At 39.5% G+C, this 13,004-nt stretch overlaps 1 protein-coding gene across 1 annotated transcript in view; it reads right to left on the reverse strand.

Annotated features, from left to right (window-relative positions):
- Positions 1–4,870: 4,870 nt before the first annotated feature.
- EFNB2 (ephrin B2) overlaps positions 4,871–13,004 on the reverse strand; it is a 50,826-nt gene continuing 42,692 nt past the window's right edge. The window contains exons 3-5 of the mRNA XM_028526285.2: positions 10,330–10,422; positions 9,497–9,610; positions 4,871–8,081 (exon numbers count right to left, since the gene is read on the reverse strand). Of these exons, the coding sequence (XP_028382086.1) occupies positions 7,693–8,081; positions 9,497–9,610; positions 10,330–10,422 (596 nt within the window). The 3' untranslated portion in view covers positions 4,871–7,692. The remainder of the gene's footprint in view (positions 8,082–9,496; positions 9,611–10,329; positions 10,423–13,004) is intronic.

The following is a 13,004-nucleotide window of genomic DNA, read 5'->3' on the forward strand; positions in this document are numbered from 1 at the left end:
CCTAGGATGTTCTGAAGAACAGTCATACTAAATTTAGCATCTAACCAGCAGTTGGCATATATGTAATGAAAGATTTAAAAGGGGAAAAAATTCAACCCACACTAACAGAAGATACAGGTGGATGTAAACAGGACTCCTAATAAACACCTTAAAAAAAGATATTCCAGAAATAAAAGAGTGGTTATGATCACTATTACTTCTTATAAACGTGTCTGAGTTGCTTAATTGTTATTCGTGAAAGTTTTTAAATTGCTGACTGAACTGTGCACTCCCTAACAGGAGGAATCCCATGCTTAGTATACTACACTGCCCCACATATGTGAAGTACAAAATAGATGCCCGTTGGTTAGGTGAACAAATTAGTGTGTGTATGTGTGTGTGTGTTCAGCATACAGAAGCTTCTAGACTTGTAGAGAAGCATGAGTCTGTCTGGGTGGGCTGGTTGTTAGCATTGTGGACCAGTCCGATGAAAGGGCTTTAGCTGAGAATGGCTGAAACCATTCTTTCTGCCTCCACATCGTGGCTCTCTACTCAGCTGTATGTGTTCATGGCTGATAAACTACAGAGATAACATATTTGGATATGTTGTGTTTCATAAGCTACACATCAAAATGAGATGCACGTAATCAAGTTAAACCTTGGGAAATCTCCATGAATATCTCACAGAACCCATGCTGGGAAGGCTGGCCTCGGTGGAGGAACAGCTATGCGGTTTGTCTGAGGTCTAAGAAGGAGCCAGCCATTCCAGACAGAGGTGTCCCGATGCTGTGGGCTGTATGCTTTTTCTCTGAGTCAAATGACACTTCATCCAAAGGGTGGACAGGAATCCAAACTATGCTAACATACACATGTAGAACAAAGAAATTTGGAGTTATGTTGACAGAAACCTCTCCCATCTGAGTAATATGAAGATTACAACCAGTTAATAAAGGACCAAGAGACCAAATATGTACCGGAATGAAAGATGAGTCTGAACAATTCCCACAGCTCTTTCTTCCCCCCTTTCTTCACTTGATGGATCCTAGAGCTAAACATTTCTACCACATTTTTGTTTTTTTTTAATGCTGTGTTAAGGAAGCCACTGCACAAAAATGACATATTTTTTTGTACAAAAAATGAGGAATCTTGTAGTTCTTGGCTTCAATTGATTATACACAATTTTCTTTGATGACATTTATCTCCCCTACTGTTTTTGGACTTTCAAAGATAGTCACCATAGCTTTAAAAACAAAACACATACACAACTGCTCATCTCATTACTAAGCATGCATGGCACTTGGGAAGTAATAGCACTATTGTCAACTAAAAGATGTTTTTCAGTTATATAGTTCTTTGCAACCAAATACAGAATCAGAGATATAAATAACAAATGAGGTACAAATAATAAGGATGTGTTCCACATACCAGCATAAGAATGAACTATTAAGTAAGTAAATTAAGCTCAAGACTACAAGGAAGACAAAGTGAAGCTGAACTAAGTTAACCAGTAGAAGAGACCACCACCAATACCTAACATGGTTCCTGGCCCATGGTGAGCCCTTATGAAATATTTAAATAGAAGATGGCAGCCTGCTTGCAGGGAACTGAGAATGTTTTTTAAGAAAAGAAAGCCACTTAATTATGTATGAAAGGCTGGAAACACAAGAGCACAAGTCTCAGTTTAATCAGTCTAAATCAGTTGTTGGTTATTGGATTTTCTGAATTTTGATGCTAGGAATGGGAGAGAACCAACAGCAGAGCTCTGAGCCCTGACGTGGGTTTGTGATGGAGAAGCAGTAGGCAAAGGGTTAAATGCAGCCAAAGGGGAGGGGGTCCACACAAACAACTCTAGTGGTCTTCAGAGGCTTGCCTGTCAGATGCCAGGATAAATAGAAGCTTGCATTAAGATACTTTTGTGCAGATGAAAATGCTGAGGGCTTTGCTTCAGATCCTGCAAAAAGTTAAAAGTGACCTTTATTACAGTCCCACCCTCTCACTTTACAGGTGTGTCTGAGGAGGCACAAAACATGAAAGGATTTGCTGAAAGGTCGTGGAGCAATAGGCAGCAGAAATAGAGGTGGGAGCCAGGTCTCAGCTTCCATTCGTTTAACACATTTTATCAACTAATGCTTTGTAGTTATGTATGTGGAGGTTGTTTTTTTTTTTTTTATGAGAGGGTGGTTGTTTTTTAAAATATAATTAACTTCAACAAAGAATTGTTTTTAGGAGATTCTATTAATCAATTTGTCACAGTATAAAAATCTTGCAGTGAATGAATGTATCTTTAGCTTTTGGCACACAGTTTAATCACTAAGAATGTTTCATGTACCTGATGTACTGTACTTTATCACAAATAAACATAGCATTTTAATGTCCTCAGATCACTGTTTCTATACTTAAATGAAGGGTAGGAAATAGTCCTTTCCATTACAACACTGAAAATCTGCCTTCAAATATGTCTAGAGTATAAATATCACAAACAGTCAATTGCAAATCCTCTGAAAACAAAAACAAACGCAGAACACCCAGGTTAGTGTCCTTGTACTACATAGCACTTCTCCCTCCTTTTGAGCCAGCAGCAGGCCTATTTGCTTCCCAACCAAAAAGGAGAGTTACTCTTTTTCTATATGCATGAACAAATTGAATTTTCCTCCTTTGGATGTCACTTTTTAGCTTTTCCTGATTCTTCTAGGGGCTGGGTGCAGAAGACTGACAGTACGCTGCACAGTCCAATGATTGATGTTTTATTGATTTTTTTCCTCATGTCCATCGTGAATCTTCACCACCGTGTTTGAATGGACAACTGTTTTACCAAAAAGGGAACTGACAACAGCGAGCGCTGTTCTGAAGAGCGGCCAGCTGGCCGGGACAACACTCAGTGATGCAGTGCAGTGCTGTTGCAACAGCAGGTTCACCTCTCAGACAGCACCAAGAGCGCCTGATTATACAACCTCTGCGAGAAGTGTCTCTATGTGAGACTCCTCACCAGATGAAAAGAAAAACAACTGGGCCCATTTCATCCTCTCTTTGTTGAGTTTGGAGTTTACTCAATTTGGAAAATGTGGTTTCAAAAACAAAGTGGAAACAATGACATGGTGTATTTGGTCATTTAAATGATAAGAGAGGCCGCAAAGCAAATGTTGAAAATGCAGTACTTCTTTTTCTTTATTTTATTTTTACCCAAACCAATCATTAGTAATCTTAGTATATAGAGTGGAGCATTCAGCTTAGTGACTTGGCTATGAATTGTGCCTCAAAACTTGGATTTGCAATGGAGGGTATTTAGATGCAGCAGAATAAAATGCTGAAGATGAAACTACTATTCTGGCATCAACTAAAATTGTGGGCCTCTGGAGTTTTTGTTTTAGGAAGGAGAGCATTTGACATGCATTGCTTTGATCCAAGCACTGTGCTAACTAAATGCGGCAAGCCCCCTGCTTCTCAGACCAGCCTTTCAGGAGAATCCCCTGGGGAGGGCTTTCAAAAAAAATTCTACACTTACTAGCACTATGAGCTGGGGCAAGCCAGTTGGGCCTGGAAAATCTTCTGGATCACTTCCTCATTTCAGTGGCCTTGCTCATCTTCTCTACCTAAAATACCTCCCTGCTAGTGGTAAGGATTAACCTGAAATAATGTTGATAAGAGATCTGAGCACCTGTCCTACCTAGCAGCTGCCTCTGCCACAGCTCCAGCACCTCTCAGGTCCTGCAGGTGATGATGATCTCTCCTGAGGGAGGTAAGTCTGGTGACCAGTCTATATATACACCACAAGAGCAAGGGAAAACCCTCCCGACTGTCAGAGTGCTTGGTCACCTTCCCCAAAAAGGCCAGCATTGAAAATGTGGTTGAATTCACTGCTGGCCTATCACTTGCCTCAATCCAGTATCACAAGGCAAAGCATGCATTTATCAATGTTAAAATTTTTCCAAGAACATTTGACTTTTTCCTTCCTCTGGGATTATTCTGAGAAGAAAAGTGAAGCTGTTGATAGCAAATTGCTTTGTTTGAATGGAAACTAGAGCAATCTGGATTAAGCACTGAGATAACAAAAGTGTGTTTCCCTCCCTTTCTTCTCACAGCTCACTTTGTATGTTTACTATTCAGACTGTGCAATCCAGGTGAAATCAGAGCCATTTTCTGTTCAGGATGATTAGGACTTTATAAAACTTTATGATAAAACAATCCTTGTGTGAGTTCAATCGTTTTCTGGGGAAACCAGTGGGCTATCTGCAAGGTTAGCACTCCCATTAAGTGGGTGTCCTGCTTTGTTTGAAAAATGGGCACAGAAATGTCCACAGGCAGAAGGCCCCAGATAACTACCATAATGAATAGGGTATAAGGTAAATTAAAATAAACAAAAAAAAGAAAGAAAAATGGAAAGAAAAAAGAAGAAAAGGAAAATACTTTGAAGGCACTTTTTCCATAGGAAAAAATATTTTATTTTTTTAAGAACAAATTCAATTTGAAACAGACGTGGAATATGACTTCACGGATTTCATTTTCTGGGGGCTAACTGCAATGTGGAACTAAAGCAGATTGAAACCTATGACAGGCTATTAAAATAAAACAAAGAAAGAAAAAAATATTTATAACTCAAGCATAATACTGTGTTACTTACAAATTGGACAACGAAATTTTAAATAAATATTCATGGTACATAATTACGGCACAAATATGCAGCAATTTGGCAACCTTTTATACCATTTTTTTCCTCATTACAGTGCAAAGGGGAATGACACTGCCGTTTAACAAGCTGTAGCTAAATACATTGCAAAATTCAGATTTTATACAAAACATCTTGCTTAGACTTTATAAAAAACCAACATTGCTCTATGTACACAATCTGGGTAAGAAAAGCCATTTCTGTCTTGTTTGCATGTGTATTTTTATTAAAAAGGTGAATAAGGCTACTGTAACACCCCAAATCCATATACAGTAAAATCTGAACCTATTTACAGCATCTTCACTTAAACATTATGGTGCAAATTCCAAAGTCAGGTGACTACGGATGATAATACAAGCAAGGCATTTACAGTAACTTTCCAAAGCTGAACCAACTTCAAATAAAGGGACAGTTGGTAGATTGTCATATTCTGCACCAGACACAAAACAGACGCACAGAACATTTTTCAATTGGTCGCAGGTAACTCTTCATCATCTGATTTTTCACAGTTTAGAATATAACCAAAATGTAGCCAACCAACGATACACACATTTGATTTCATTAAAATCAGACTATTTCCCATTTTGCCCCGTCTTGCCCCTCTCCCCCATCCTAAAGGTAATTTTAGATGGCTTACAAGAAATTCTTGTATGAATGCACATAAAGGAGAAGGTTGGGGTGATGGAAAGAATTACATATGTACTGTGGCTGGTCACCATGGCAACCTTCCACAGAAATATGATATAGATATATATAATATATATTGCAGATATATATTATACATATATGTACACATGTATACCACATACCCATTCATACATACACACACACACACTTTGGACCAACATCATTTTCAGGTTCAGGAAATAGAGAAGAATAATTTCTGTTGCAACTCATTTTTGCAGGTCTTCACTGGAGGTTCAAGAACCTTAAAATGCTGTTGCTACATTTTTTCCTCCCAATTCAGAAAGCAAAGTGTTACCATAGTAACAGGACTATGTTAAAGATGTCTATTTTGCATAGCACATAAAAAGTAGGTTTCCTGTTTACTTATTTTGTTTCCCAAAGGAGAGGGGCTGGGGGGAGGGGGTGGGAGGAGGGAGCTAAAGCCAGACTTTAAGCTGAACCCCTCTCGATGTGACCTGGTGGATTCTAGTGAACACTTCAGCCATAAGGCAAGGGAAAACACAACGCAGAAAATAAATGCCGGAACATCTTGTCATTGTTAAATATATGATGCAGTAACATCGATTTCCTGGTATTTGGGGCTTGCATTTCCTAGTCTACACTTACGTGAGATGCCTTCAGAGGGCTTGGTTATTTTTGTATTTGCTCTCATTATTGTTATTTTTGGAGCAATGTTGTTTTTCCAGAAGAAGCTGTCCAATTTTTTTTTCTTTTTTAAAGCACTGAGCATTGGGACCACTTAATTGCCACAAATGAATTTCACATCTTCTGGTGTATATTGTGTGCAATCTTAAAATATATATTAGTAAAAATCTTTCACTTTATATCCCTTGTGTTCTATACACCTATTATAAATACGTCCTACACTCCTTTCCCCCCTTGACATCATAATTTATTTCTGTCTTAAGGACTCTAAGAGGTTTGCCATATGTGCTTCACCTTGACACAGAGCACCTGTGTGCAGCCTTGCTCAGTACCTGCACCGTTGGTCCCCGCAGCCTGGACAGCACCGCCAGAAACCAAAGTGTCGTAAGGCTCGATTGGGGAGGAGGGATGGGGAAGGGGCATTAGGGGGACAGGGGAATCTGACCTACCTTTAATATATGAGAATTATTTAATGATGTAAATGATGATGAAATTACAGCCTGTTTGACCTTTGGCTTTTAAACTTCTAGGTCAGATTTGGCTCTCTGCTATTCTCCTAAATGCTTTCCCTGTGTTTAATAAAATGTGATAAGTATAGCAGCTGAGTCTGCTTTAAACATCATCCAAAGCAGACTGACTTCCCTACAGCTTCGGAGCTGTACATCTTATTGCCAGTACCACAACAGTCCTGTGGGATCTCCCATCAGCGGCCTGCTTTCTCCCTTCCCTCTCCAAGCCTGCTTCTCTACCATCAATGCCCCTTTGTTCCACCCAGTGAAGAGGGACTATTTTTTCCCTGCACATTACTATTTGATAAGAGTGAATCCTTTAAATGCAGCCAAGCCGCTGTGTGTGTTGTTGTGTCTCCTATTTGCCTCTTAAAATCTTAGTGAAACCAAAGTGCTGTGCTACCTAATTGTTTTTTTTTTCCCGTTTCCCAACTTTCTGTTTCAGAGGCAGCAGCGTTGACCTGTGTTTGCAAGACAACCCTTTCTCCTAGCCCACTCCTTTCCACCAACTCCTAGTCTTCCTCACTGACAGTCTAGTGTCTGGCAGGAAGGCTCCTTCTTAGCAAACACAATTTCTATAAATGTATTATTACCCATTCAATTGTAGCTGTTGTTGCAAATGGTTGGAGCAGGAGACCCCAAACATTAATGTTCGATTAGTGATACAGAACGTGGTGTGAGAGGAAATCTCATGTGAAGTACGGCAGAGCCCTGGATAACAGGAGTGTGCAACAGTGAGGACTAAAAGTGAGAGCTCTTTACAAGCCCCACTTAGCCAGAGGTCTGTGCGACAATCGTGGAGCACACCCGAGGTATTTCCAGGTGTGGCATCCCCCCCGGGGCACCTACCCAGGATGCTCAAGGCTCTCTTGTCCACCAACCACTCTGTCTCTTCCCTTGGCTTCGAGTAGGCCTGAGTGACTGCGGCACATGGCTTCGAGGATCAGAGGTGTCAGGCAAGCGCCACAGTCCTAACGGGCATCTTCTACACAAGTCTTCCAGCTGTCGGTGAGCATCTGTATTCACCACAGCCGAAACGCTACTGACTAGGTAAGCTGTCCAACTCAACGGGGCTCTTCCGAGAAGGAGTGTTCCCTCCCCCCGCTGTGCTTCAGTCCACTTGAGACACAAGGGGTCATCCAACCCTCCATGGGCTGGTGGCAGCGGGACAGTAAGTTTCCTCCGGGAAAGCGAAGGCACTGCCAAGTCTCAGACCTTGTAGTAAATGTTTGCTGGACTCTGGGGAGGCATCTCCTGGACTATGTACACGGGGTGCCCATAATCCCCGCTGACCTTCTCATAGTGGGGGCAGAAGACACTGTCTGCAGTCCTCAATGGGATGATAATGTCACTGGGCTCCGAGCCATTGTTGTTGCCACTGCGCTTGGGTGTGGCCAACGTGCTAAGGGACAGCGTGGCCGTGTGCTGCGGTGAGTGCTTCCTGTGTCTTCTCCGGTACTTCAGCAAGAGGACCACCAGCGTGATAATGATGATGATGAAGATGATGCATCCTGAAGCAATCCCTGCAAATAAGGCCACTTCGGAACCGAGGATATTGTTCCCAGAATGTCCGGCGCTGCTGCCGTCTGTGCTAGAACCTACACGGGTTGAGAAACAACCAGAACAGTTATCACTGCCCGGAGTGCTAACAGGCTGCTTTTAGGGCCCTTGAAAAATGTGAAATTTAAGCAGGGCCAAAGATTTAACTGGCAGGTAGACTTTGGAAACCAATTACCTTGTTTAATAGCTAAATGTAAAAGGTAGAAGTCAGCAATCAATGTGAAAGCAGATGTGACTCTAGATGTGCTTTTCATGCTGGTCCCAAATCACGTTTCTTTTTCATACCACGTGGATGGGCTGTGACAGTCAGCCCTTGATCTTGCTTCATACCTGAATCCTTGTCAGCCAGCCTGTGGCCACGGCAGGGGTAAAAAAGGAGTGGCCTGCACTGCTCCTCTGCTTTCCTCTAGAAATGGGGGCTTCCTGGGAATCCAAACCCCTGTCTTCTCCAGACAAGCCCTGCCTACCCGCAAAGCGGCACAGAACACCAGGGAGTGATGGAGCCTGGGAGAGTGTTCAACTCGTAACTCGTTTGTATTATTTGATTTACACTTAAAATATATTTGGAAGGCAGCAGAAACTCTTATGCTGAACAGACTGCCAACCCAAATGTTAAGCATTAAAAAATTGCCTGGCACCATTATATTATCCATTTATCAGTTTGTCATAAAAATTTGACACATCTTATCACTGAAAGTTAGAAATAACAACTCCCTTGCTTGACACTTGGAAAGAGACAGAATATTGCTACAAATGCTAAATTCGCATGACTACCAACCAGGCATACAGATTCCTAATACAAAACTGCTGATGTCTGCTCAACAACTACCATATAAAAAATCCATTAGCATGGTAACAAATGCATAGCTATTTGTTCGAAGACTGTTAAGTAAATGAAGTTAAATGACAGCCAATTTTGTCTGGTATCCTCATCTTTAGCCAGGAATCTGTTTAATATTTTATATTACACTGAAAATGTACAAAAAAAGTTTTTCTACAATAACTGCCTAAAAAACATGGCATTGTGTAATATTTTAAGATGTTACCATCTAAAATGTAGAAGAGGATCAGTCAGGCACTTTGTGGATTAGATATAATTAGATGAGGGATTAGAACATTAATTATATATACATTAACATTGGTTTTAAGCTAGTGTTGCAAACAGCATGAAAAAGTGTCAGCCAATGGAAATAACTTTGTTCTGAGAAAGCAATGCTAATAATCGGCACTTACATCTGATGAATTCCATTCTTTTGAATGTAGGACTTATGTGCCAGTGAATTATTTGTTCTTACTTAATAATTAATAACAGCTAACTGACAGCAAAGATTACTGACTTCAGTAACTACAATTTAATCCTACTGGTATGCATGTACTTCGACTGTGTTCTTCCTCTTGAGATACTAAGTGTATTGTGCACACAGACCTACACACACAGGTCACACTGATATACCTGGATTTGGCTTGACAAAGGGACTTGTTGTTGAACTTCTTCCATTTGTACCAGCTTCTAGTTCTGAACGTCTTGTTGGATCATTATGCCTGGTTGACCCAGCAGAACTCGCATCTATATGGAAAACAAACGATTACTTACAGCACAGACATCTGATAAAATCTAGCTTTAGGATCTGGATATATATCTCAAGAGGCATGGATAGCAGTGAACATAAGATTCTCTATGCAAACTACTATGAGATATAAGAATATCATGTTCCTTTTAAAACAAAACAGTTATACTAGTTATTTCAGAGTTTTAGATTGTGAGGCCATCTGTGGAAACTATAGGGATTCTTGCATTTGGCAGGCAGAGCATTGCAGATGACATTTCAATTTAACTGAGCAAGTTGATTAACTACTATCCCAATTTCTAATTAGAAGGATAATTTTTTTCTGCATAATAGGTTATCTGTAAATGAAAAGGCTCAACAAACAAAAGTCCCTGTAGTCGAAATGCAGAAATGGGCAAAAATGCAGAAACTGCATTTTTATTCTGGCTATTTTAATTTTGAACCACAGAGGTGTTTTGCTTTTAAGAAGAAAAATATATATATATACACATATGTGGTAATAGACATTCTACCTGGCTGACCTCAACTTTAATCCCCCAAAAAAGAAGTCTGTTACAATGACTTGAGGAAATCTCAGTGGCTCAAGGTGCAGAGAAAGGTTTGCTTTCAAAACTAAACTGAAGAACAACTGAAGGCGAGTGTTAGCAATACTGGTGCCACACTAGCTGGGGGCTCAACCAGATTACAGTGGCTTCATGAAGCAGCAGATGGTCTTTACCTTGTCCAACTTTCATGAGGATCTTCATGGCTCTTGTCTGGCACACCCCTCCCTCCTGGTTATCCAGGCCCTCCAAAGACCCATTTGATGTAGCTGATTAAAAATAAAATGGACAAAACAAAAAAATAAAGAAAAATCAGGAAATCAATAAGCCAACTTTACATGAACATGAAATGTCTGAAAACAATTTGAAAAATAAGAATTACTCTTAGTTACAGGTTTTCTGAAAGTATGGGATGCTGAAAGTCAAAAATAAAATAAAAGAAAGAAAGAAAAATGGATACTTTCAACACTGCCACATGTATGCTATCTAGTTTCAAATTTACTTAAGCACTTTCTTCTTCCATCGTAATCAACTGATTTAGTAAGAGTATATATATAGATAAAAGGGACAGCATCTTCCAGAAAGCTTACTGACTATTTCAGGGTCAAACTCAAAAGAGCAAAGTAGTTAATACGGTAATTTCAAATGTGGTAATCATCACACAACACCTGCTTCCTCTACTACAGATTTCCTGCTTCAAGAACAATTAGCTTGATGTGCCCTGTTTGTCAAGCATCCAAGTTCTGTAAACACTAAAAAAGACTCCCACACCCCCTTTCTTCTTTCCCAGCCTCACTCGAGCTTAAGAAGTATATTGGAATCTAGTTTTTCAAATTCTAAAGTCTGTCCTCTCATTTTGTAGTCGACCAGAAAGAATGTGTGTTATTATTACCAACATCCACCTTAGTGAAACTCTTCAATCAACTCCCTGCTTTAGGACAACGCTGGGTGGGCAGAGGGGACCATACACATCCCACTGCTCCATTAGGGTCCTGTGGCAAACCAGGATGCAAGGCAAGGATTCTAGCAGCCACTTGCCTCATTCCCTTTTTACTTCAAGAGGGAACAGAAAGAGGAAGGACAGGACATCTGCACTTTCGGCATCTCTTTTTTAAACAGTCTATGCTCTACTCCATTTAAACACATCATTGTTTGTCCTTTCAGGACAGTGAGTCCTGAGTTGCTTTGTAACTAAAGCTGTAAAAAGATAGGCTGGCAGGTACTTCTCTGAGGAACAGGATCTAAATTACAGGTCAAGTTCCAGAAGAGAAAAGAAGGTGCTAGACATTTTTATTCCTCCAAAGTTCAAGGGGCAAGGAACAGAAGTGTTTCATAATACCTTTCTGCAATGTAAATTGTTCTCTGCTTTGATTATCAAAGTCTTGTCTACTAACATTGTACTTTTAAAGGCACTGAAAAAGGGACAGACTTTTTGGTAAAAATAAACCCCATAAACATTTTTTAAATGGACTGTTTGTTTTTGAGGGCCAGCAAACAAATCCTGGATATGTGCATAGAAATATGCATATCATGGATAAGTAAATGAGCTGGAAAATAAGACAGTTACTTACTTGGTCTTTGTATTCTTGGGTTATGGACTTTTTACTTTCACTGTTTTCCTTGAAAACAATGGCTACCTCTTCTGTGTATAAATATCTCTTTGCTTATCTGAGCGTTTCCTTCAAGCTCTCAGTCTCACAATCATATCTCACTCTCCTGCTATTGCTGACACAGAGTTTCTCCTGGGAAACTGGGCAAAAGTTGCCATAATAATTTGGGGGGAGTAAAAGTAGATAGTAGCCTCTTGCAGATTGTTGATAAAATGTTTGGCAGATAAGCTAAAACAAATACTTAAAAACTAAAAAATGTGAATCTAAGTAAATCATCCCCCTCCACTTTTTTATTCTACTTTTTCCCTTTTCCCTCCCTCCTCTAAAAATGTGCCTAAATTTCAAAGTACCCTTTTCTCTTAAAGAGTTAGAACAGTATGGATATCTATGAGTAGACACTATTTCTAAATAATTATAGAGCAGCACTATAATCTTTACTTAATTATTTAGTGTTCTCTCATTTGATCTTTCTCAAAAATTAAAATATGTTTTCATACAGAAGAAAACTACAAGATTTATGTCTCTTTTTTTGGCTGCTGGTTTCAAAGGTTTATTTTACTTAGATCAAGTGAAATCTTAATGTTTTCAATTCATATACACATAAATTCACCCATATGGAAAAGTACCCAAACTCAAAGTTAAATGACTATCGGGGATGGCTGGGATGAGGGGGGAGTAGTGGTGGAGGGGGGAAATGGAGACAACTATACTTGAACAACAATAGAAAAGTTAAAAGTTAAATGACTATCTTTTTCTTGCTTAACACTAAGCTGGCAAATGATACTAATAGGAGTTGAAGGGTAATGCACAGGAAAAAGAATAGGGGAGAATATAGATTTATTTTAATCTTGAGAAGAGATGGTCAAAGATTTAGGTTTTAAAGAAAAGTAAATGAAGAGCAGAGAGTTTGACAAGGCAAGGAAGAGAAGAAACACTGACAAATACAATTAAAAATGGTATCTGCAGAGATAGAAGCTACTAACTACTACTACTTTGTCGATCTGGAAGCACAAGGTATGCCCAACATTTGAATAACTTTTTCTTTTGATTTTATTTGTAAGTCAATGCCTTTTCTCAAAGCTCTCTGTGGTTTACCCAAAATGATGTCTGACTAACCCCCAAATATGAAGAACTCTATAAGTATTCAAATGAAATTGAAATCTATAATTTATAATCCACTGACTATAAGACAGAAGGAGGACAGTTGTGAGAATGAAAATGCATTGCATCTTTAAATGGTT

Source organism: Phyllostomus discolor, chromosome 11 (genome assembly GCF_004126475.2).
Source record: "Phyllostomus discolor isolate MPI-MPIP mPhyDis1 chromosome 11, mPhyDis1.pri.v3, whole genome shotgun sequence".
NCBI classification, from domain to species: domain Eukaryota; kingdom Metazoa; phylum Chordata; class Mammalia; order Chiroptera; family Phyllostomidae; genus Phyllostomus; species Phyllostomus discolor.